Genomic DNA, 27,693 nt, shown 5'->3' on the forward strand with positions numbered 1-27,693 from the left:
GACCCCAATGTTCCATGACCCCAATGTTCCATGACCCCCATGTTCCATGATCCCTCAATGTTCCATGACCCCAATGTTCCATGACCCCTCAATGTTCCATGACCCCTCAATGTTCCATGACCCCAATGTTCCATGACCCCTCAATGTTCCATGACCCCAATGTTCCATGACCCCAATGTTCCATGACCCCTCAATGTTCCATGACCTCAATGTGCCATGACCTCAGTGTGTCATCTACTTTGCGTCATGACCCCTCAATGTGCCATCACCTCAGTGTGTACTATCTCCCCAGCCGTCCAACCCCCCCCCCCCCCTTCCCCACCATTGCTCGTGACGTAGATAACAAGCCTGACGCGTGACGACCGTGTGACGGCACATCGCCGACCATTGACTAACGTAACGGCCTCGACCTTGACACCGCTGTTATCTAACTGTTTCACACGATGTCCCTGTGCTGGTGACGCATGACACCGTTAACTGACGCCGGTAGCCGGGATGTTTGTTGTCACTGAAGCTGTGGACATGCCAGAGCTACAGCTTCAGCTTAGTGTCCTGCTTCCATCTTAGCTGTAGGCAGGGGCGTAGCAAGGGGGGGGGGGTGCGGACCGCACCGTGTGACACCATTTAGGGGGGTGACACCAAGGAAAAAAAATAGCAAAATATATAGAGAAAAACTTGAGGGGGGTGTAAATCGAAAGTTTGAGGGGGGGGGTGCAAATCGAAATCTTGAGGGGGGTGCAAATCGAAAGTTTGAGGTGGGAGGGGGTGCAAATCGAAAATTTGAAAGTTTGTCCCCGGGAAGGGTCGCTGCGCCTCTGGGGGGGGGGGGGGGTGACACCATTAAGTGCCGCACCGGGTGACACCCGACCTCGCTACGCCACTGGCTCTAGGCGATACTCTGCTGTCTTGGCGGGATTCTATGCTTTCTTTCAGAATTCCGCGACTACACAAATGGAGGGGGGGGGGGCATCGGGGTGTTTATGTTTGAAATTTTTAAAAATCAGATTAGTATTGGGCTTTAGCATAATTTCCGGGCTTTATTGTCATCATCGCTAAACGCTCATTGCCGTACAAGACATCAACAAGTTAGGGTCCATTCGTCATGTCTCCATCTATAATATCTGCCTTGTTAGGCCTCTTTCCTTCAACTAATTCTCCATTGATCTGCTCCATGTTTTCTTTTAAGCCGTCCTCGTTTTCTTTTGTCTTGTATTGTCCATCTGAGAGCAGTGTTGGCCAATGGGGCTGCTCTGATTCTTAGCACATGGCCCAACCATCCCCATCTATACTATCTGACATTTACTGTTATTGGTTGGATGGATATTCTTTGCTCAATCTCCACCTTTGAGATGGTGTTGGGCCAGAAGATTATCTTGCTCTGTATGTAAGGTAAATGTATGTTAAGCAAAGAAAGTAAAAGAATCCTCTTTCGACCTAGTGATCCATCGGGCAGATGAAGTAGAGTTCATATGTTTTTGACCTAGGCATTTGTAGGGAAGTTGTGGTCAGCACTATACCCAGCCATCTTTACTTTCCCTAACGTGAGTTATGTACCCATCAGAGCTGGGTGAACTCAGGGACATTCTAATGACTTAAACCAGGATTCTAAAATCGAGATTTTCGAGTAAGCTGCCCTAGCGAAATGTACGCAGGTCTTTTTTTTAAAAAATATGTAGATCTACGTACCGACGGCGAACGCAGATGCAGAAGAATGCAACGAACTCATGTATGTAATGTAGGGTACATCAGTTTCAGTTCGGCGGTTACAGAAATGTGCTGCCGGAATTCGAACGAGGAAAAAAAAAGTCAGACAAATTTCGCCTACCCGCGACCCGTTGTCTTAGATTAGACAGTTGACCTTGAACCAGGGCCCCACACTTTACCTCCCCTCCCCCTGGCTTTTCATATTATTACACTGCACGCCCTGATGTCCCGACATAAAACCACGTATGCGAACGATTTATTGCGTGTGTCGGCAATATTTAACCGGCTTTTCAACACAGAGAAGAAAGTAGGTTACAGAGTACTTTATATTATCAGTAGTTCTCAAACATCCACTAGAAACTGACCCGATGTTTGTATACTTTACTTATGTAACATACCACGTACCAAATAGTGCGTATCGTACACAGCGCACATGCATCGCAACAGTTAGCTGATGCATCTTAACTTTTGCAACACAGCACGCAAAATAATCAATAAATATGTTTTTTTATCGTATGTAGGCAAGCTGTCGCAATAGTCATACATTATTTTAATGATAAGCATATGGTTGTTTCCGTGGTAAACTGTTTGTCAATGAATGCTGCCCACATTTATATTTTATTTTAAGAACCGCTGAGTTCAATGATGCATTTTATCCTGTGAATCGTTAGCGTATGTATAGCTATCCGATGTTGTAAAAAGTACGCGTATTTGCGTCGGGTTATTCTAAATAACACTTAACATATATTCTAAGTTGCCACACTTGTTAACATAATGAAACTGCTAACGCATACATATACAAGTAACACCCCCCCTACTATACACACACACACACACACACAACTCCACCACCCCTTGAACAAACTAGTCCTAAAAATAATCCTTCCGCGGCCTACATTTCTACTTTAAAAAAAAACTGCATGTACTTTTAGACCTGGGTCAAGTACGACAACCGGTGTTGAATTTACCCAACACACCGTTAAATTTTTTCCCCTTATCTTGCTCTCTCTCTCTCTCTCTCTTTCCCAACCTGCTTCCCACAGCCGACTTCCCTAATAGCTTACCATGCGCACGTAGCGGACGGTTTCTCCGCGTGATGACATTGTTTTGTGTTTATTTTTGGTGAGTACAGCTCACCGTTAATGTGTATTGATTTCGTTGCTGTGTGAAGTTTCAAATATCACCCAAGGTGGATGTGACGCTCTGCTTATTCAGTTGACGGATCATTCAGATACAGTGGCTTGTTATTCGCTGTTGCGATTTTCACTACGGTTTGTGTGATTTCATGTGCATTGCTATCGATTTTTTTCTCTGGTTTTTCCATGTACCGTAAAATTTGTAATCGTGTATTATTATCGCGTAGGCCCTTAATCTAATGATTGCGCGGCAGTAGGTATGTCTTTGTAAATTTACCTGCAACAGTTATTGAATGAGTATAATCGTATGAGTTGCAATTGCTTTACTATAGTTATGTCCTTTTTTATAATGTTTACTAGCAACAATTATTGAAATGGTTGGCCTTCTGTTGTTTATAAAGACAGTTTGTCTTGCATACTGTTTTGGCTATGGTAAGTTTATATTAATAGTAAGAAGCAATTGGATATTGTTTTCAAAAGTTATAGATCTAGATATATATATATATATAGCGATGGACTTTGTATTATGAGGTTGTCGTTGTATTCAATCCGAGTTGTTTTGAGTTAAAGGTGATGGTAATGATGTGGGTGTTGCTGGTATTACTTAGCTGTTTTAGCACTTTATTTCTCAGTAATTGACGAGCATGATCATAACGTTAACACTACAACCTAGTTGGTTACAGTATCTTAATTTTTCTTAGTAAAATGAACCCTCAATAGTATGACATGGATATCTATAAAGTCTATATTCTATATCATAGTTAAACGTTGGTTTAAAATAACATTATTTACGGCAATTGAGCGATGACATTATATGACTCTAATAATTAACCATTGGCTAAGTAGGCCTATCAGGTTAATGCTACGATAGATGAAAGGCGCATTAAAATACGATCTTCGAAACTAAATGCGTGAATATTCGATTACCGTTTATAGGAGTGCATACTATTTTTATACCCACGATTGTTTTTATAAGCCTATTTTTAATTACAATATGTTGTTCCGCTTTCATTATCCTTGACCTAATTATTTAGCTGCCATTCACGCCGCTATTGATTGCAGATTGAATGTGAATGGATTGCATGCAATCTTGGATGTGTTTCTTGTAATATCAGCCATGGTTGTGTGTGTATGACAGCATCATATGTGATGAGTTATTCTTAAATGTGTACAGGGACATACGTTCGTGTGTAGGATGGTTACATATTGAAATTATGTATTTCTTTTTTTTTTTTTTAAAGCTGGTAATTAATCGAGAGTACTAGTATCCGACATCAGAACATTAGACTCTTCTGAAAATAGGTATGTTTGGTGCAGGGTTTCTTTCAGGCATCTCTTCTAAGTGGCACCCCCTCCCTCCTGAAGCACGCCTACCACGGTAAACGGAAAAAAAGTCACAGGAAAAAAAAACACAGAAAAAAAGTCACAGTTTTTGCTAGGAAATAGTCACAGAAAAAAAGTCAGTCGAAAAATTTTATCGGAAAAAAAGTCACAGAAATAAAGTCACAGAAAAAAAGTCACAAAAAATATTTTTAGAAATATTTTTATTAATTTGTTAAGAATTGTAAAATTTTGTATGTTTATTGTTGTGGGTTGTATTTTTTGATAGCATACATTATTTATAGACGTTAAAAGCATTATGATTTATAACAATTGTAAGTAAAAATACTCTAAGATAATTAACACAACAATCTCAACTTCTGTTGCGTATTTAGTTAAATACGCGGTAGAAAAGTTAATTATAAAAGAAATTTATGCACATTTTGCCGTAGGCTATTCTCTGGTCGGCCTCTCCTCAGTAGGCATTGTCCGAGCATATTTTGTTTTGTTGACGTTATGCGTCAATGAGAGCCTTTGAACCTTGTCGGCTTTCTGTTTTGATCCTAAGTTTTGTTATGTAATGAGCGTGATAAATGTGGGCAGTAAAGGTGGTTGAACTAAACATAACTATTGTTGCCATGAGTTGAGGGCAGCAAGTCAGATGAACTTACCATTTCACTGTAATTTAATATTGGTATTTAAAAAACAAACACGATGAAAAACGTGGACTTTGGAGCATTCTATTAAATGCTACTAATCTTAAGTTTAAAATAATTACAATCTACATACTTCATAATAAATATTTTTAGATGAATTATAAAAATTCCTATGCGTATACAGCCTAAACATATTACATTACATTTAATTAATCCTAAGTTAATTTGCACTCTCTAAATATTTAATACATACAAGTATTAACAAATATCATGCAAATATATATTTGTGACTTTTTTTCCTGTGACTTTTTTTCCTGTGACTTTTTTTCTGTGTTTTTTTTTCCTGTGTTTTTTTTTCCTGTGACTTTTTTTCCTACAATCCCTCCCACACCCCCAACCCCCGTACGAAATAGTAACATGGTATACATGTATTTAGAAAATGAATACTTAAACTAGTGTCCGTCACCCCCCCCCCCCCCCCCCCCCACCCCAGGAAACAAATGGTACCGATGACGTAAGCGTCTAGAGTGGAAAGTTTTGAATGCTATTCAGACGGTTCTACCCCGACCCCCCTCACACCCGGGGTGGAGGGATATTACGTCATCAATTGATACAGCACCGATTGCTGGACATGGGATCGATTGGACCAACCCCCCTCCCATTACCCCCCCTCCTCTTTCCCCCCCCCCCCCCGATACAGTACAATCAACTTATCTGACGTAAACTAGCCGGTCGCGTTTATTTTCTTTTGTTCTGTAAGGAGGGAATGCTGGGTAATTTCTCCTGTATCGAAGACGAAACCCAAGAACAACCGGCTTCAATGGTTGGTACGATCGATGTTGGTGGGTGAGGGGGTGGGGGAGGGGCTAAAAGATTGGCGATTTTTTTAAAGCTATGCTTATTACACTTTTTTTAATTAAATATGAATATTTTTATGAACAAGTATATATTCACCCAAATGGATACTAGGTAAAGTAGAGTTAATATCTTCGTTTGATCTTGACATTAGAATATGAATTAATGATGGAGCCAGCACTTTTTTGAGCCGCTTATATTTAAAATGACGTGAACCAGGTACTCATTAGAGCTGGGTAGACTCATTCTGAAAGGGCACTTCAGATTTTCATTTTAGCAGTCTGAACGTGTAGTAAGACAAGCAATTCCCTGCCAATGTTTGGTTACTGTTTACCCGCTATAAATAACTACTGTAATGCTCTATTGTGTTTACACTACAGCTTATTTTTAAAACAACACATTATTACCTACGCAGGGAGCTTATCCTAGACAGACTTATCGTAAAGTAAACATGAATAAATATCCTGTTATCAAGCAAATAGTCCTGAACTAATTTGTCAAACATACTGCCGCACGTTTTAACATAGTTCTTCTCCGGACCCGTTCGTTACGGTTAGGGTGATACTGAAGTTAAAATTAAACTTTGTATCTTTATTTGTGAAGAGGTATTGGTAGTCTTACTGGTCGGTTTGCTAGAGCTATGTTACGTAGCCTAACGAAATTTATTGTATTGGGTAAACTGGGTTCTTAAAATCTCATCGGTGGTATGGTGGTAGAGCGCTCTGATGCTAACCAAAGTCCCTGAGTCCACCCAGCTACTATTGGCTTAGTTCTGGCCACATAGGTCACCTGCATATTCCATGATCAGAGAAACAGATGAACTACACATCATATGCACTACTTATCAGTGAACATTAACAACAACCAACAGCATGGTATTCCTATGTACTAAGTAAAAAGGTAGAAAATGAAGCATATAACTTTCTTAAAGATATATCTACAAATTAAGGTGCTAAATTTTCTCGTTACTTCATCTTCATCCTTTGGTGGCTCGTGGGCTGTAGTTACACCTCTCCACCGCACTCCGTTTTGGGCAGTTCTCTTTCTATGAGCCCACGTAAGCCATTCAGCCATTGCCTCTCCTTCCTTCATCTATTTAAAATTAAGATTTTAACCTTTACATAAACCACCAGCTTCTGCTTTAGACTTAACCCAAACACGACATCTCAACCTTAATCTAAACCCGTCACGAGCAGCCAATGACCACACTGTTGACTGCCATTAGACGCCTGTGTGAGTAAGTCTAATCTCTAAAACCCGGATTGGTACTGGTAAACATCCGGATACTGTCACACGTCACGTGACAATCCCGGGTTACCCACAGTGCATTAGTGCATGTGAAAGTCCATGTTCCTGTTGTGTGTGTGACACCCCATAATCTAGCATAGAATGCAGGTTGTCACCGTGTTTTGACCTCGCTGAATATTTCCACTGGTCGTAGACCCTTGGGTCCGGACCTTGACATTGCATGACGCTAGACTTGACTCATAAAAACAAACCCTCTCACACACACACACATTCCTCACGCCCACACAAACACACAGTAAAAAACAATTATCAATTATTAATGCAGTTGACATAGGCCTACCAACAATTGTGTGTGTATTTCTCCACAACTATATCGTGTGATCACGACATGCTAATATCCGTTTATGGGCGGGGGGGGGGGGGGATTCCATTTCATCATGCACGCTTATTTTCAACCTACGTAAATAGGATTTGTTATTTGCTTTAGATAGGTACACTTCATTTTAACACGTTTTTATTAACTCAGCTTCGCGTGGATGTGTTTGTTGTTAAAATTGACATCGAAAATTAGCCCACTTCTGATTGCTCTATAGATCTGAAATTTGGCATGCAGGTTACTTTCGCCTAACAATTTCAGATGCAATCATAAAAACTAGCAATTAGAGACCGTAATTAGCTTAATTTAATTACGCCCAAAGGACCATAAAATTGAGGACATGATTTCTAAAGATACCGACAAGACTGGAGGCTTGTTGACACAGTTACTTCGGCCCCAATCGATGTGAGCGCGCTGGCCGTGATCGTATAGTGGTTAGTACTTCGCGTTGTGGCCGCGACAACCCAGGTTCGAATCCTGGTCGCTCAAGATTTTTTTAGTCCGTGTATTTATAAACACTTAGTCAATTCATACTTAATCAAGTCATTAGATAAAGTAGAAAATAAACTATATAAAAAACTTTTTTAAAAAACACGTTTTTCATGTGTAGCAACGGACTAAAAAGGAGAAAATAAAATACTTAAAAAAAACTTTTTAAAAAACCACGTTTTTCTTGTGGACTAAAAAGTAGAAAATAACTATTTACATACATTTGATGACAAAAAACGTGGGTCGGGCAGATGGGTCGAGAAATTTGATGGTGAACGTACCCACGTTTTTTGTCATCAAATGTATGTAAATAGTTATTTTCTACTTTTTAGTCCACAAGAAAAACGTGGTTTTTTAAAAAGTTTTTTTTAAGTATTTTATTGTGTTTTTTTTCTAGAGGTCGTTTTACACAATGCTGATCGTAGTTTTCGTAGTGTATGGATTAGTGGTATGGTCATAAGTCCGTCAGGTTATTCAAGACTTACAGAATGGATGTATTGGTCAGACATACATTCGTTTATCTGATACAGATTTATGCATTAGTTTATACTTTATAATTTTATGTAGCTGTGATACAGATCTGAATGTAATCATTGGTCGTATTAATATTCATGTATTTTGTTTGACACAGAGATTATATCTAGTAAATGCGATTCATTAAAACTCTATTTTAAGATAAACTTTGGTAAATAAGTCCATTCGTCAGATGATCCAACTGTGAAATGCATTACATCTTACACAGTTCTTTTTTAACATAATCTGTAACATATGTAGATTATAAATCGAAAAGGCTTTGCATATGAATTTAAACATTCTTATTTCTTTTTCGGATTTAAAGATTATGGTGTCAAAGTGGGTCAAGGAGGAACTATATTTTAATGCGTTTTTTTTTACATTTTTTAAACAGTCTATTTCTCAAACTATACCCTTCGGTTTCCTTATACACACATACATTGTCATTAAAATTGAATCTCCCTAAGGCTAGTGTTAAGGAGTCTGTCGTGTCATTAGAGTTGAAAATTAAAATAGTAGAAATAATATATAACGGTATTGGAATGTATGTTGTTTTTAAACCAAAAATATTAAGTCTGAAATAATAAAAGTTGTTTTGGACAGCGCGGCTGGGTGGTTGGGTAGAGCGCTCAACTGCTAACATGAATTTCTCGCGTTCAGATCCCCGGGATTAGTAGAGAGCGTACCTTTGTTTACACAATTCTAACGGGTACCTTCCTTATGTTGTGGTCAAAATAATAGGCACTGGCCGTAGTGTCGACCACATTATTTTTTTTTCACATCTCAGAAAGATAAAATCTACTGATGTCCGCCAAGTTTAAAATGAAAAATATTTTTTTTTTTAAATTTTGTAAAGTACTATGTTAACTGTGTAGATAGGGATGAAGTGAATTCGTGTATTTGTTTTTGTCTGAAGCTCGAAAGCTAGAATTTGTTAGTCGGGGTGAAGAAAATATGTGAGACATACATATATAGAGGAGGTGATAGATCCTAGCGGCTCATGAGAGAGTACAGGAAAAATTAGAGTTGGCAGCTTCACAAAAAATATGTTCGGCGCGCTTTAAATGCGATGGGGGTAGGAAGAGGGGGGGGGGGGGGGGGGGTTAAAAGTACGGCAGGGCTGGGGAATAGTTGTATGGAAGGCCGTGGGGTGGGGTGATGTGAATGTTTGTAGAATGGGGATGGGAAATGTGATATTAGGTTAGGTGGTTGAGTGGTTAAGGGCGTACATGGTTGGGTGGTTAGTGGCGTATGTGGTTGGGTGGTTAGTGGCTTGAGGTTTAATATTAGAGGTGTTTTTTTTTTGTAGCAGCTGCTGTGAATGATGGTATGGGGGAGGGGGGTGACAAATTAGGGTAGTTGTGTGGACGAGGGATTGTGGAGGGAAGGATTAATGGAGTAGGTAGGGTTCTGTAATAGGGGATGGGGAATAGTTTAATGCTGGTGTTGCAGAGAACGTTAGTAGTTACGGTTGTGCGGCTAGCGGTGGCATGGTGTTTTATTACGGTGTTTTTATCCAGACTCTACAATCGCTAGACACCAATCACCCAGGAGCTTGTAATTCGACACAATCCTGCGTTAGAACGACGCAGCGGCTGATAGCTTACACCGTGTTAAAAACGTGTTTTTTTTTTAATATAGATCTATCGTGAACATGTTTTTTGGTTTTAATGCAATAAACTAAAATTGTTTTTGTCTTATGCATATCGTGTGTTGATGGCTGGGGAAGGGTGGGGGGTTTAAAGATTATATAAGACATGATTATTGTAAGATCAAAGCTGAATGTAAACGTATCATACATCATATGTATAATATGTTGTTATCTGGGCTTGTCAGGTTGGGGGTTGTGTTAAATCAACAACTTTTGGTGAGTGTGTGCGTTAATGCGAACTTAAGTGTCTTGTTGGGGCAATTTTTTACATCTCAATTCAACGCATTAGCATTTCGTCCGCTCAATGTTGTGTGGTAAACATTGGGAAATATAATCAGTTGCTGTATAACATGTTGAGTGGTGTTGTTGTGAAACATGTTGAGTGGTGTTTATAGTTAAACTCATGTCCTGGAAGCCGCGGAGTTTTGCCCGACTGACGATGGCTCTCCCCTTCCCTACAGTATATATATATATATATATATATATATATATATATATATATATATATATATATATATATATATATATATATATATATATATACTAGCCGTCCCGGCCAGGCCCTGCTCTGGCTTCTGTGAAAAACCTTTCTGTTAAAGATTATTACCTGTGTGTTTAGTAATCATCATAAACCCGGCATTGCCCACCCAAACCAAAACCAAAACAACAAAACGCAAACATAACGCTAACACAATTAAAAATACAAACGAAAACAAAAACCTAACAACTAACCCAACCACAACCACAAACACCAATACGAACACAAAGAAAAAAACAAACGAAAAAGCAAACGAAAACAAACCAAATCCAAATGCAAAACCAACCACAAACCCAAAGAAAAAAACACAAACGAAAAAACAAACGAAAACAAACCAAATACAAACGCAAAACCAACCACAAACACAAATACAAACACAAACGCAAAGAAAATAAAACACAAACGAAAACGAAAAAAGAAAGAACAAAAACGAACCAAATCAAAACGCAACCACTAACGCAAACCCAACCTAAACACAAAGAAAACACTAACGCGAACATAAACGCACAGTGCTCAGAGTCTAGCCCGGGGCGGAATCGCCTGTTTCAGCTTAATAAACGACTATAGTACCCCAACTTATTCATAGTCTTTTGCACTCACTTTAATGAACGTAGGCGCGAAACCGAACACGGGAGGCCCGGGACCCCAAATAGCACCCTGTCTGGGCGCCAGAGGACGCACCATGACGTCACCGCCTGATTGAACTTAGTAAACGACTACAGTACATAACTTATTCATAGTCTTTTGAACTCACACGAACGTATATACCATAGCGTACACCGGAAGGCCCGGGGCGCCAAATAGCACCCTGTCGGGGTGCCGGAGGACGCCCGGATTTGATTCACTTAAAGACTATAGTAACCTTTCTTACCCATAGTCTATCGCACTGTTAAAAACAAAATTATGCAGCATAGCGCTCACATGATAGCCCAGGGTGCCAAATCGAACCGTGCAAGGGCGCCGGCGGACGCGCCTGTTTCAATTTAGTGAACAAAAATGATAATACTCCAAGCTTATCCGTAAATGGAAAGAAATAAACATATAGGATTTGTAGGACCTGGCTTATTAAATGTTATTGATTTAAAAAAAAAATATTAAACAGTATGTTCAGTGTATAGAATAAATAAAAGGCAGTGTTAAAAATACCTAACGACATTGCACTTAATCAATCCCCGCTAATTATGTAATTATTTTTTTTTCTTAACACCAAAAACAAAGTAATAAAATGTAAATTCTTTCTTCTTAAGAATTTTTTTTATTAAAGGGAAGTAACTGTGCAGTCAATACATTTCCGACACAATTTTAGAAATTTTATAAACGTCGATACACTTTTTAAAAATTTTATGTCGTGTTCATAATTGAAAATTATTCTTCTAAGTAAATAGAATGAAAATTGTTTTTAAAAACTTTCAATGGTAATTTTTTGACTCGTAAATTTAGACTATGAGCACGATAAATAATCTAACACTTAAATCCATAGAACTGTCAACGACAAACTTTTTTTTTGCCACACGTTACAGAACTGAGCTTTATATATTACTAGCCGTCCCGGCCAGGCCCTGCTCTGGCTTCTGTGAAAAACCTTCCTGTTAAAGACCATTACCTGTGTGTTTAGTAATCATCATAAACCCGGCATTGCCCACCCAAACCACAACCAACCAAAACCAAAACAACAAAACGCAAACATAACGCTAACACAATTACAAATACAAACGAAAACAAAAACCTAACAACAAACCCAACCACAACCACAAACACCAATACAAACACAAAGAAAAAACAAACAAAAAAGCAAACGAAAACAAAAACCTAACAACAAACCCAACCACAAACACCAATACCAACAAAAAAAAACAACGAAAAAGCAAACGAAAACAAACCAAATTCAAACGCAAAACCAACCAAAAACACAAATACAAACCCAAACAAAAAAACACAAACAAAAACGAAAAAAGAAAGAACAAAAACGAACCAAATCAAAACGCAACCACTAACGCAAACCCACCTAAACACAAAGAAAACACTAACGCGAACATAAACGCCCGGGGCGGAATCACCTGTTTTAGCTTAATGAACGACTATAGTACCCCAACTTATTCATAGTCTTTTGCACTCACTTAAACGAACGCGCCTGTTTCAATTTGATGAACAATTTTAATACTCCAAGCTTATCCGTAAAATACCTACAACATTTGCACTTGATCAATCCCCGCTAATTATGTAATTATTTTTTTTCCCAACACCAAAACAAAGTAATTAAAAAGTAAATACTTTTCCACAAAATGCAATGTTTTTATAAAGGGAAGTAATTGTGTTTTTCCTAATTTATCAAAGGGAAGTAAGTGCTATAGGACTAAATAAAGACATAATTAGAATTTTTGTAAAAGATGATATTTTTTTTAAAACTTGTGTTTAATGAACATGCCGACAATTATTACTGTAATTTGAAAAATGAAAATTATTTCCCAACACTTTCAATAGTAATTTTTTAGCTCATAAATTTAGACAAATGCGCACGATAATTTTTCTAACACTTAAAATCGTACAATTCCAACGACATACAAATGCATTACATACAGAACTGAGCTTTATATATTAGATATATATATATATATATATATATATATATATATATATATATATATATATATATATATATATATATATATATATATATATATATATATATATTCGGGATCCGAACTCGGGACTTTTGGGTTACCAGTCTACACTCTACTGTTCGACCACGCTGTTTCTGAACACCCTCACCCCCCCCCCATCCACACACACACACACACACTCACTCACGCACACTGTAATAAAACAGCTAAATCGATGTAATATCCTCAATTAGAAAAAAATTAAAAGCCGATTAAAGCATCCATGAGATTTGTTTAGTTGTCAAGAGTGTCATCACTAATTAAAAAGATGTCATGCCACCTCGACTGACACAGTCACTGCCTTGAAAAAAAAATCCTACCACGCCTAGGGCGCAAATTCCCTTGTTAGTGTCTTGTGCATTTTAACATTTTTTTTATCAAAGTTTCACATGTTTTTATGGTTTTCTTGGTGCGCAAATTCAACTAGTTACGGGAATTCCCAATGTTTACTCTGTAGTCACTTATGTCACTATGTGTGGAATTTCCCGATATACTGATAGCGACCGGCATGATAAAGTAGCAATTAACTGCGCGATAAATGCGCTAGTTTGTTTTGCTGATACCAATTTTCGCTCCGAGTTTATCGGAGCGTTACGGTGCGTCTTTACCTACCCCTGTTAAGAAAAAAACCTCACAAATTGTTTATGTAGTACCATACGGTTTTATTTTATATTTTACCCGCACTTGTTTCGGCATAATTTAAAACCTATTTCGACATAATTTAAAACATGGCGTCTTGAAAAACGTGTGGGAATGGCGGCGGAGCTGAAATAAAATCCATTCATGTTTAAGTTTCAGTGCAAAACCGGCAAAGATTTATGGGTTAGGTTGTTGTTTTTTGTTTTTTTTTGCTAATGGGTACAGATGTGCCTCTCTGCAATGGACATAATTGTAAACTCTACTTCAGCCGGGTGTTGTTTTTTTTTGTCCAAACTGTATCAATCTACAAGTCAGCAGTTGTTTTTTGAGTTAGTTTTCTTTTTTAGGTATTTTGTTCCCAGGCTAACGAGCCTCATATACCCAGGGGTTTGAACTCATATCTTTCGAAGTTAGTAGTTATAAGCTCATACAGGGTCGGTGTGGTCGAGTCGGTAATGCTCATGGTTGTTAAACCGAAGCTGGGGACAGCCACTCTTCTAGGAGAGACAACTCCAAAATCCAACAACTGCTGACCAAGCAGTCGCCTACAGTTGTATAGTTTGTAAACTTGCATAAACTGAAACCATTGATCGTCATATTTTGGGGGTGAAGTGTTGGGTACTGGTTAGAAGTCTTGGTAGTGTTGGGTAGGGGTTAGAAGTCTTGGTAGTGTTGGATATTGGTTAGAAGTCGTGCTGTAGTGTTGCATATCTCCAATAAAGCAGGTAGTTTGCCCGTGATAGGTCTTTGGCTTGTTGTTGTCTCTTGAAAATACCTGCAAGGTGTCAGACACCTTCCCACGTTTCCCGGTACTGTAGGTATCTAGGCAAATGTCTCCCCCTCCCCCAAACACACACACATACACACTCGCATACCTTGATTATCGGCCCCTTTACATTGGACTTCTTCACCTTACATTAATATGCCAATAATTCTTGTTATTGTACTGTAAATATACTTGTTCAGAAGCTAGACTTTAATTTTATTCGTTTTAAGATTAATGAAAAGTAATTTAGCAAAGAGCTAATTACTTGGTGTAAGCGTATATATTTTTTGACAAACCTAATTGGAGTTATGAAAATTTGATCAGCTATAAAAACGATCCTAAATCATTTTCATTTTTTTTTTAAATATACAAAAATAAGAGAGTAATTAAAAAAAAAGGTAACTAAAAACATAATCAATTCGTCGGCCCAACAACCAGCTGTTTGTAAATTGCAAGTCTAATCTTACAAAAACACGATCCATGCAAATAGACGCACCTTGTGCTACGCTGATAATTTGTAATTTAATGATAGATAAATACTTAATTGTATACTTGATACCTTTGTCATCCATACATATATTACGTGTTTTTCAAACATCAAATAACATAAGTGTGGATCCCCGTATCATCGATAATATAGTACTAAGAGTACAGTCGTTGTTTTGAAAGGTTGTGGACTGTTGTTCGAGGTTTCCGTAATCGCTGCTCTTAAGCGTAAACTTTAAGTAAACGTACTTTAAGTAACTGACTTTTTTCCCCCAAAACACTTGTCAGAATGTCGTGTAGTCTAGCCCGGTTTCACAAAGATATTTTTGTCCCGAAAAGTGTCGCTTTCTGGCATTTGTCTCATTTAGGATAACGTCCATTTGGGAAAACGGCATTCATGCATGTCTTTTTTTTTTTTTTGCTGTATTCTTCGGTCATGTCTTTTGGCCCTTTATCTCGTTCGACCATGTTTCTCTGGCATTTTATCTCTTAGGGCATGTGTCCCATTCGGGCATTAGTCCCATTCGGGCATTAGTCCCATTCGAGCATTAGTCCCATTCGGGCATTAGTCCCATTCGAGCATTAGTCCCATTCGGGCATTTGTCCCATTCGGGCCATTCGGGCATTTGTCCCATTCGGGCATTAGTCCCATTCGGGCATTTGTCCCATTTGGGCGTTTGTCCCATTCGGGCATTTGTCCCATTCGGGCATTTGTCCCATTCGGGCATTTGTCCCATTTGGGCGTTTGTCCCATTTGGGCGTTTGTCCCATTCGGGCATTTGTCCCATTCGGGCATTTGTCCCATTCGGGCATTTGTCCCATTCGGGCATTTGTCCCATTCGGGCATTTGTCCCATTCGGGCATTTGTCCCATTCGGGCATTTGTCCCATTCGGGCATTTGTCCCATTCAAGTCTGTTTCAGACATTTCTCGTCGACTAATAAAGTGTATCGTTGACAAATACGTGATGCATCAACTTGCTTAGTTCCTGTAGCTCCTGACTAAACTCCACGTTCAAATCTCTTGTTCATCTTTTTTTTTATCCTTATGTTTCCCCCACCAGAGTCTGTGTCTTGAATTGCATCATTTTTCGTTTTTACATTTTTAAAGTTCCCATCACGTGATACCATTTTCTGCACGACCATTTGTTAGGTAGTCAAATGTGGGTTAGATGGGCGGAGCTACCCCTGATCTGTAGCCAGTCACAGCCTTGGTCGTGTAGGAATGATTGTTAAACCAGGTCGCGGTGAGTGGCGATAGTTTTGTTAAGTCGTCATGTACCGTGAATTGGATCTGTAAAGATGTGCGTGTGAGGGACTCGGCTCGTAGTTCTGCGCGATCAATCATGGAAAGTGCATGGACATTTTGTTGGCTTTTTATAAAGCAATGGAGGTATAGTGGTGTGGAAGTATAGGAAAAAAAAAGTTGTTTATTATTTAATGTTGATTTAATTGTGAAAAAGCGATGAAAAAAAACGTGTGACAATTCTTGTTTGGATTATAGAAATGGTTTGGATAACGATTTGTTTCTAGCTTAGAGCTAGTGTAATATGAAGTGCATCTCTTTACTGAACGGTATTGTAAATATCGTGTTTAAATAAATATATTTTGAGTCTTAGTTGATGCATGTCGTGTTTAGAATATGCCATCGCCTAAGTTATATTTTGTTTCAGTTTTAATGCACATCTCGATGCAATCGCTATTTAAATATTTTAAAAAGCTTTAGGTAAACTCGTCATATATTCACAGTTAGAAGTAAATGCGAAACGTAAAATCTAATAGTTTTAGCATTGTATACGAATTTATCTACGTCAGTGTTGAGACACTATGTAGAGGCTGGTTTTTCCCGGTAACGTAGACTAGCTGGCTCATTCTTTCATCTTCCTTTAAAAAATGTCTTTCCTTGATGAAGTCGGCCAAAAAAAAACGGCCTTCGTCAAACTGACAACTGTCTGGCATTCTAGCTTGGCTTCTCATATAATGGTGGGGGTGGGGGCGGTGAAGGTCAGTTTTTTGTCTTGGTGGTTTTGATTGGTTAGGAGCTGTATCTGTTGATGACTTTCTTGTACGGAAGTTCAAGAAAATGTTGTCATTTTTCGGCGAAGTGTTGTTGTTGTCGACAGTTTGTTGTCATCAACCGTTTATTGTGATTGACCGTTGGTCGTGATCGACCGTTTGTTTTTATTGACCGTTTGTCGTGATCGACCGTTTGTCGTGAACGACCGTTTGTTCCTATCGTTGTGGTTTAAATGTTTTTTACCCTCGACGAATCCGATTGTTGTTTTTTTTATAAGTTACCGGAAATCATCTTAAGTTATTTGTTGCTTTTACCAATTACTTCTTTAAAAAAAGACTCATTGAAATTATATTTTCCAAGCACCGGTTATCTTTAATAAAAACAGCTGGGTAGTCTTCCCCTGCATGTAACATTATGTCATCCATCTATATAGGCACTTTGTCTTCGTCTTTACTGAAGAAAATGTTTTTTTTTAAATTATTCATATAATTATTCATATATTGAAGTGCAGTTTATTCTTTTATACGATCCCCCCCCCCCCCCCCCCCACCTTTCCATTTCACATATCCTATAGCACTTGTCAAGATTTGTTGATCTATGTTCCTTTAACCTTTTAAACGGCCTGTTATTATTTACGACTTTAAAATATTTTTCCGGGATGTCGTGTGTTTTAAATAAAATGTTATGTCAACTAAACGCATTTCAAAAACATTTTATTTTTAAATCAGTTTTTTTTAAAAAAGGGACGTAATTTTATTTAATTTGAGCGACTGTCTCCCTTTAGCGTCCGCTTTCTGTGTCCTTCAGCCGGCTGTAGCTGGGTAGTTATATTTTTAGCTTCGGGGAAAATCGATGAAGCATCGGTGGTAATAAGCAAAAGGGAAAAAAACGATTTTATTATGAAATCTCCGATTTTTTTTTGGTAACGATAAACTAAGGTTATGGACTCTTATTCCGTGTATGTTACTCGTATGTTCCATTTGTGACTGTATGTTACACCTAGTTTTTTTTATTTATGTATTTATTTGTGTGTACGGTCGTTGTTACTTTTATGCTGTACTGTACATACCTGTACGCATATATTTCAAGTTACTCGTATAACCTTTTTTATTATATGTATACTTGTATGTTCCTTCTATAGTCCATGTTTCTTGTATGTTACTTCTATAGTCCATGTTACTTGTATGTTCCTTCTATAGTCCATGTTACTTGTATGTTCTTTCTATAGTCCATGTTACTTCTATGTTCCTTCTATATTCCATTCTACTTGTATGTTCCTTCCATAGTCCATTTACTTGTACTTGTGTGTGTTTTCTATACTCCATGTTACTAGTATGCTCCTTCTATAGTCCATGTTTCTAGTTTTCGTTAAGCTTAGTTTTCCTCCCCATGGTCACTAGCGTAACTCTACTCCACCTACCCAAGAGCCAACCATGTCCTGAGACAGTCACTCCCACGACTTCCTGTTACCCTGATAAGTAGAACACAGCACACGTTTGTTGGTGTGTTAACATAAGACCACATTTCCCGTCCCCTTAAAGGCGGGCAAAGATCAGTCACCTAGTAACCCCCCCCCCCCCCCCCCCCACACACACACACCCACACCTCATACCCTGCTGAAGTAGTTTGCTCTACTTATGACTAAAAAAAACAACTTGAGCCGGTTTAGCAGTTTTATTATATTTATAGCTCAACGGTTTAAGATCACTGATGCGGAACTTGGGTATTCTGTACTGTTGGGTCGTATAGAGGGGGGTGGTGGTATAAGTCATGGGTAGTGTTGTGGGGGTGGGGTAGGGTTGGGTAGTGGTAGGATTAGTGGTAGAAGAGATGTGTAGTACTGTGTCGTGTTAGAATTGTGGGGTAGTGCTGGGTAGTTGTAGAAGTCAACACATCAATTAAAAAGTTACGCTTTCGTATTTGGCAGTCAGTAGGGCAGGTGAAGTAGCGCTCGCATGTTTCTGTGACCTCAGCATATAAAGTTATAGTGCGGTCAGATCTAGGCCCAGCCACTATTATATATTTCACATAAGGAAATAATTTATTCGGACGGTCATACTCAACGTTTACACGTTTGCCTCCCCTTGCCTGTAAAACGTGTTTGCTGATGTTGTTGTGATGATAGGTCTGAGCTGGGATATATTTAGAACCACGTGATATTGTTTAGAAAATAAACAGACCAGGTAGTATTGGCCAGATAAATTTTCCTCTTTCGTGTGATGTTGTTATTCTTAGCTGGCGTGTTATGTTAAAGCTAGGAATAAGTTGTTGTTTTTTTTATTACTTTATTGTTGTACATTATTTTAAGATTTAAAAAAAAAATTGTAACACGAGACTTGTAAAGTTTGGCTACTGAACTGACGGGCGGGATATCTGTAGGTTGTATGTACCCTACATCTTTCCACCAACCTGTTGGGGGTGACATTCACACCTGCCGGCTCGCGAATGCAGGTACGCACCTGTGTGACGTCACGACGTTTACCTGAGCGTATCTGGTTTTCACGTGTGTTGTGACCTTGGCGTAACGTGACCTTGTAATTTTTTTAATGTTTTGTTTGAACGCCACCTCACGTCGCTTCGTTAATCCAATTGTTATTTAATAATTCGTTAGGGAATGCGGGTTGAGATTTGAATAATGAATAATGTTTAAGATATTATAAGTGGCACAGCTTATAATGTAACATTATTTACGCTTGTTGATTGCTTATATTAACCTGATTTGTGTCTTACATGGCAAGTGTACTTTAAACATGTGTGTTTCCCTTTTTGCAAGCCGTTCTATAATATATAACCACTAGAGTTGATGCGTACTACACGTTATGGTTGTTGTAAGTTGAATTAGACGTAATTTTTTAATGCATATAATTTTCTCGATACTGCTGTTTTCATTATGGTAGTGTAACGTTTACAATGTTTTATATTGGTGTCCTGTTTTAACAGTACAGCATCCGTATGTATTTATTCGCTAAGAGGAAGTGATTAAGTTTTATATTTGCGACGATATTGATTATCGCCCTCGAGGCAGAGTTATGTCCCTGGGTTCTGTACTGTAGTGTTATCTCGCTGTGTGGCCTTGTGGTTACTCTCTGAACAATGGCGACTTAAAAAAAAAATATTATATCGGTTTATGACGGTTATGGGATTTATAATTGTTATACAAGTAACGGCGATTATAAAATGAAAATGATTGTTGGGAAAAGAATAATCAATCGTGTAATGTTTTTGTTTTTTCAATGTTACACACATACACAAATATCTACCGAAAAACTGTATGCAGACACACACTCAGACAACTGAACACGCACACATTGACAAACTACACAGACACACTCATACCCACACGTACACAGTCGCTTCCTCATTCAGACAACTACCCTGTGGTACACACACATACTCTTCCTCACAAAGATAATTAAACGCACATGCAGGCAACTAAAGCACTATATTAAACACAAACACACACATACACAATATTACCCACAGACAACTACATACACAAAACTCTCGCACACACCATTTTTCACACACAACGTAACACACACACATACTTAAAGACACCTACACTTCTCACAGCCACACACACGCTTCCTTGTACTCACAGACTACTACAAACACTAGACACACACCATCGTACTCAGACAACATACAACCTTGTACTCATAGACAACATACACACGACTCTCGCACACACCATTGTTTACACATAACGTAACACACACATACATAAAGACAACTGCATACACACAACTCTCACACCCCCACTTATCATCAGTCAGACTGTGATTGTGTAAAGAAAATGGCGGCGACGTTACGAAATAGAACTCAATCAATAACTGATTTTTCTTTACCTCATCTTCAACTTTCAACCATCACGTGTCTATATTCGTAAAGTGCCAGTACAGATTTAGACCACGAGTTAATTATTTTAAAAAAAAATTCCCAATGGAGGTGTTGCGCCACGGGGCGGGGTGGGGGAGGGTTTTACAAGGATGCAAGTGAAACAACCTGTCTTGTCCGTGTCGAGAGGCCACGCCCACTCGTTAAAGTACGCAGGTATGTTTACCAGTGGTAGGTGCGCTTCATTAAGTCGAGAATTTGTTCCATCATGTCGTAACTAAGATAGAGAAAAAAAAAATATAGCGGGGAGAAAAACAACTTTAGTGCTTTTAGCTTGTAACCATTTGCTAGCCGATCATGCGTTGCGTGCTGGGTATAGAGGGCAACAACACGTTTTCACGTAACACGGCTACACGCAGTCAAGGACACGCTCATTTTTTTTTTTTTTACTTCACCGTTTGATTATATATAGTATATATATATATATATATATATATATATATATATATATATATATATATATATATATAAATTTATTTATGTATTTTTATAGATAGAGATATATAGATATAAAGCCTATATCGATTTTACCCTTGTTACATTGTAGTCCTGCGAGCACACAGTTCCATGCAGGGACACCGCCCACGCCACACAGTCACCCCCCCTCCCACCCCACCACCACCCGCCATGCTTAAACAGCAACTTTTTTTTCAATACGTCTTGCAATGACATAAATAGCATTTATTAAACAAAAGCGACAACTCAAATAGCGTGTAAGTAGCACCGCTGTCATTGGCTATCGCAGCCTGACACTAGACGCGCCGTTAAAAATGTAATCATGCGTACAAGCTTGGAAAAACTCCGCTAACTGTTGACTGTAGCAGACGACACACGGCGTGGCGTTAACCGGACGCAAAAGTGCTGAGCCGGGTAGTGACGTGGATAGCGGGTTCTATTTTTTTTTTTATCAAGCGGCGTAAAGTACTCTAGACACGATGACCTAGATTTTTGTATTTTTGTTTTCGGAGTACATTCCCTTGGCTAAGTTGTATTTTTAGTGATCGGCTGTGCAGTTATGGTTTGTGTGAAATTTCAGTTCGTTTGGATTTTTTTTGTGTAGGAACTATATTTACACTTTAATTTGGACTTTTTTCACAGTGTAAAATATTCAAAGTAAGAATATACCATATTTTCATTCTTCTGTGCTTACCGGTGTTTATTTTTATTTTATTTTAATTGATCCGTTATATCTAAATCTACTTATCGTGGATATCAATAGTTCAGTATTGATGTTAGTCTTTGAGTCTTTGTGGTTGAAAACTCGTTGTCGATATTAGCTATACAAATATATTGATCTAGTTTATCGGCTAATCAAATGTTTTTTTATTGAATTCAAGTTATTAAAATCAATGTTATTTCAATCAATGTTAGTAAAATCAATGTATTGTGCAAGACTGTTTGGTGACACACACTCAGAACTCTAGCCTTTGACACATACTCACACACATGTCCCTCTTGTACACATGGACCAACACACTTTTTTTCACACTGTGTTGTTGAAGGTTCTAATCTGGTCATACATCCATTCTTTGTGATAGTGAAGATCATTCGCGACTGTTAAGTAGTCATGTTTGTTTATTTGGTTATCTCACATTACACAACCGATGCTGTTGTGGCGCATCAAGGATTTCTGACACCCTGTCTGATTTGAACTCTAAATAAAAAATCCTTACCACCTGACATAACATAGATGACGTGAGACTACCAGCTTATGATACAGCATTTTAAAAAGTTTATCCCGGTTACTGGTACACCATAGTGATACAACGACAGCATGTCATGTAATTGGGACACTTTTTAAAAACATTTTATTTCTGAACACATTGTTCAAGTCTTGCCCATCCCCATCAATTCCCACGCTCACGTATATCTTACTTAAACGTGTTAAAAAAGGGGGATTTTTACTTATTGGGTAAGGTCGTCCCCTTACCGCACCTTAAAGGACCAAGTTTACGTTACAACAGTTTGCTGAGGTTTATTATAACCCATACCCCCCTCCCCCCGCCCAACCACCCTACACGTTTGTTATTGACAAGCGAAGAAGTCGGCCACAGGAAACATACACAATATTGGCATCATGTTTTTTTGTGCTGAACTATTTACTGACCCCACATCAGGGGCACGGGGCATTTTGTGTTATAATGTCACGGTGACATTAGCTGTTACATAACCTGGATAGCAGACATGTCGTTTAGACATGGAACCAAGATCTTAAGGATATCACTTTGACATGTAACTCCAAATATTTTTTTTGCACTCTAGAGATACTTTTTTTTAAAATCTCCATACAACAAGTTTAACATTGTAATTGGCAGAGTGTATTAAAGTTGGAGGGTATGCGTGTATCTGGGGGTGGGGGGGGGGGGAATGAGGGACGGGTTGTGGTGGTGGTGTGGTTTAAAATGATGTTGCCTCTGCATGTACATGTCGAGGGGATGTAAGTCGTGTCAGAAGTGTAACAATTGTGACATGCCCTTGCTTATCATATGGGCTAGGTCAGGTGGTAGAGCGAAAGAGTGCTAACGCGAATGTCTCGAGTTCGGGTCGCGGGGTTTAGTCCGTACGTTGTTCTTAAGTCTATCCGTCTCTGATAGGTACCCAACTCACGTTAGGGGAAGTAATTCCTGCTGAGCATAGTGCCGACCACATTATCCTTTCAAATGCCGAGGTCACAGAAACAGCTGAATTCTACTTCGTCAGCCCTGTGGTTCGTCACTTTACTTTTTTTTTCATAGCGTTGAAGTGTTTCATACGAATAATAGTGGGTGGTCTATACACAACAGTGGCTAGGTAATAAAGGCGGCTGGGCATAGACTCACCGTAGTCACAAAAACGTGTTTTTAAATATATATTTTTCTAAATAATTTAATTTTAATTAATGTGCATAATATAATTTTAATTCGTCGATTGCTATTTTCAGTCCATTTTCTACAACATCCGACCACGGGTATACGACTCTCTTGCAATATGCGGCTTCAGAAACCTATGCGGCTCCTTTTAGAATATAAAACAGCTTGCATCATTTGAAATTAAGTAAGCCCAACTAGGGAAATGCAGAAATAGACACGTCTACATTTTCAAATTTCATAACCAGTATAACCTTTTAGTACCAATCCTGAAGTCTAGTTTTAGGACAAAAAGTGACGTGTAAAATGTTTCTTTTAAAAAAATCATTGGCGACCTCTGGTCTGGAGCTAATGTGACCCTAAATTCTGGAATCGCTACTTCCTATTTTAAGAACCCCAACCCCCCCCCCCCCCCCACATCCTTTAAAAAAACTAGACCGTTAATGTTAGAAGTTGACACACCCTGCTTAAGGTTATACCTTAGTTTAGTACCAGATCACAGGGTTATTATAACCTATTTAATTATCCCTAAGAAATAATCGCAGGGCATGTGTATCACGTGAGCTAAATATTTGATGTAAACAAAAAGCGAGCGGCGTGAGCAGGTTTTATGGCGTCCTATAAAATGTTTGAGAAGTTGAGCTTTGCCTTTGAAGGAGATTTGGCGGCGTTGTGGTTTAATGGTGATGAAGCTGGCAGGTTGGAATTGTGGGAAGTTGTCGAACTTTGTTGTTTAACCCAGGTTATGTAACATTTTTTTTTTCAATTTGAAAAGTTACGATTGTAATGACTTCGGCACATTTTCAAAAAAAGTGTATGGACTTAGAATTCGCATTCACGTGAAGTGTAGCTGTCATGTGATTGGTTAGGGTCAACGCTTAGCGTGAGGGTATTTGGCAAGTTTCACAGTTGGGAGTTCGAACGCAAAGAACGTAGTGGGGATTTTCTTGTATTATTTCCTATGTTCTTGGATCGATTGTATTTTTATAGACTGGTTTTCTTTTCTAGTCTGATGCCGATCGTTGTTTTTAATGTTTGTATATATCTGTTCATCATACTATCCTTGGCCGATCTTTACAGACGTTCTGTTGACGTTCGAGTTGATTACACTGGAGGATAATTAATGAATCACCTGCTCTTCTCCTGAACGGTTTCTGTTGTCCGGTTTGTCGAGTAAAATAACGTAAAACTAAAACACGTTCAAGTAAACGAATCGTTGCTATGGTAACCTGGGTGTGAACAACAGTTGTGTGTGTGTGTTGGGGATTGCATGCTGGATAATGCTACTATGCATGCGAGTGTACGTATAAGTATGGTTATTTGTGATGTATGTATGTTGTTTCTTTTCCTGTCCTTACCTTTTTGTAGAGTATGAGATGTTTTTGTTTTATTCTTTGATGGGCATTGTCTTTGGTCTTAAAACAGGAATATCGTTGGGTTATCTATAGATGTAGAAGACTTCGATACGGCTCTATTGGAGAAAATACGAGTTCACGTTTTCTTTCATTTATGCATCTTTATACGTGAGTGCAATTGTTGTCCATTATATAGCCGAGGTGCATTGAAGTGTTTAGTGTATACATACAAGGAATGTATATATGGTGTGAGGTGTACCGCTGTTAGAGGTATATGTTGTGATGAGTGAATTAAAGTGATGTATTATTACACGGTGCGCGCTAATATTGCAGAAGTTTTTAAAATCTTTTTTGCTTCTCTGTACAGATCGTATTCTGCTTGGAATAGCGCTGAGTTGATTACATTGTCGTGCTCGGTATTCCGGGGTTTCAGTTATTATATCAGATTTGTTTAGAAACCTTCACTGTGATTATATTGTTTGTTAGTTATTGTTGGGCCAGATAACTTACTGTAATACCCTAATGTATTCGGAAAAGTGATGAGCTTCGATGTAGTATACAAAGTAAAGAATAGATAACTGATACCGTTATCCTTGAGTTTTATTAAACTATCTGGTTGTACTTTAAATAAAAGCATCATCGACCTTCATCTTATAATACATTTTTTCTTACCTAATCTTGGTCTATTTTATAACAGTTTTTATCGGCTTTTATCTAAGTTGCTCGTTGGTAAAGTTATCCTTTAACTGTGACCTCGCTAAAAAAAGAGTAGATAATAAAATCGATAAAGTGAGAGATGGGTTTTTGTTTTTAGTGATGGTTCAGTGTGTGAGAAAATTGGTTTCTTTATTCGCCCACGTTTTTCCGGGGGTAGCGTTAAAAGATTGGTTTTATAGTCTTTGTGGCATTTTTTTCCTTTTTTGAGATCTTCTAGGACGTTCGTTTAGTTTTTTTTTCAGTCTCTTCGAAATCTATTTAGTGCACGTGTTCGTTGGATTTTCTTTTTTCGTGGAATTTTTTTTTTTAATAATTATTCAAGGTAATTTTTGTTTCATCTTCTTTTTTCGGTTTTTTTAAATAGTTGTTGTGCGGTTAAAATAAAACAATAACAAAAAGACAACTGTGAGATAATATTTCTTTAAAAAAAAGTGTATATATGGGACATGTTGAACATTGTGTGATGAAATGTGAAGGTGCAACGTTGCGCCCGGTGCGCACGCAGTATGGAAAGACCGTCACCAGAGAAGGATTACTGTATTTCACTGACGGATGCTTTAGCCGAGTTTCAAATCGCCGGACAGGACATTGAACAGGGGAACCAAAATCTTGACCAGGCTGCTAGTCACTCTGGCACTACAACTAGCCTAGGAGCAGAGTCTATAAATCAAGGTGCGTATTCGAATATCCTTCAACCAAAGTCTTCGAGTGAGGATATTTCTGTGAAGGATTTACCTACCAGCGCAGATTTTTCGGATTTACCCGATTCCTTTTTTAAACCCGGTACCAGCCGAGTCGATACTCATCGTCGGTATCGCGGCGACCGACTATCGGGTTTTCCCGAAGATACCTTACATCGGCAGACCGGTGACGCAAGCAAAAAGTTAGATGACACCTTGGGTTTAGATCTCGCGAGTCTTCACCCAATAAAACACGGCGTGGACAGTTTTAATCCAGTCCAAGTTAAAGTCGAAGACACAGATTGGTCAAGGTTGCGCGGCCTAGACCTTGGCGGACCTTTGGATTTATCTGGGTTGAGTGACGTGTCCGATGACGACACATCCGGTTTCGGTTTAGGTGATTTAAAGTTCGGGAAAGACATTCATGCCGAGTCATCAATGGCGTACTGCACAGACCGCCGACCTAGCTTTGGCGAAAGGTCATTCTCAGACCCTTTTGGTCGAATGTCCGACCTCGCGGATATCCAACCTATGGAGATAAGCGAAGAGTTACAATTGGAACTGAGCAGACTGCACGGAATTCCATCTTCCGCCCCCCGGAAGGACCTTCTACCGCTGAGCATCAGCGACGCCAATGTGATACGCGCCTCGGACATGTCGAGAAAAGCTAAGCCCACGGGCCAGCCCATGTTCTACCCGGTGACACCCTCGGCCTATCGCCTCCAGAAAAAAACCCGCTCCAGAATCCGAAGCCTAGGGCTGGAAAGCTCCCCCGGGCGAAGATCCCAGGACCGTCGGATTAAAAATATCGCCGCGTCATCCGCTGTGGAAGCGTCCCATGGGCGGTCACCGCGTCTTGAAAATCCTGTAGACGTTGGGATTAGTAAAAGCGGAATTTCGAAAAAATCACCGGAAGTGAGTGAATTCCGGGATGTGTATAGTCCGGATAAAGAGCGGTTAGCGTTTCCGGATGTTCGTTCAGACAGCGCCGTCTCGCCCGAGAGCTCACGGGGATCACGTGACAAGGACGAGGCGGTGGTGGAGAGCACCTCCCATGATGAGGACGTGGACTTTGATTCTGATACCTCGCCGGGATTTGGTGCGAGTGTAAGTTTTTTTGTCATGTCTGTACAATCATCTGTGTGA

At 38.9% G+C, this 27,693-nt stretch overlaps 1 protein-coding gene across 1 annotated transcript; it reads left to right on the forward strand.

The window, feature by feature from the left end:
• Positions 1 to 2,786: 2,786 nt before the first annotated feature.
• LOC131940480 (uncharacterized) lies at positions 2,787 to 27,693 on the forward strand. The gene is made up of 2 exons (XM_059299140.1): positions 2,787 to 2,975; positions 26,232 to 27,693. The coding sequence occupies exon 2, from the start codon at positions 26,374 to 26,376 to the stop codon at positions 27,691 to 27,693; it is 1,320 nt and encodes a 439-aa protein (XP_059155123.1). The 5' UTR covers positions 2,787 to 2,975; positions 26,232 to 26,373.

This window comes from Physella acuta, unplaced genomic scaffold (genome assembly GCF_028476545.2).
Source record: "Physella acuta isolate Inbredline_101_S28 unplaced genomic scaffold, ASM2847654v3 ptg000319l, whole genome shotgun sequence".
In the NCBI taxonomy this organism is placed as follows: Eukaryota; Metazoa; Mollusca; class Gastropoda; family Physidae; genus Physella; species Physella acuta.

What these genes read in the sequence shown, in the direction of transcription:
- LOC131940480 (XM_059299140.1), top strand. Translation starts at nt 26,374, where the DNA reads ATGGAAAGACCGTCACCAGAGAAGGATTACTGTATTTCACTGACGGAT.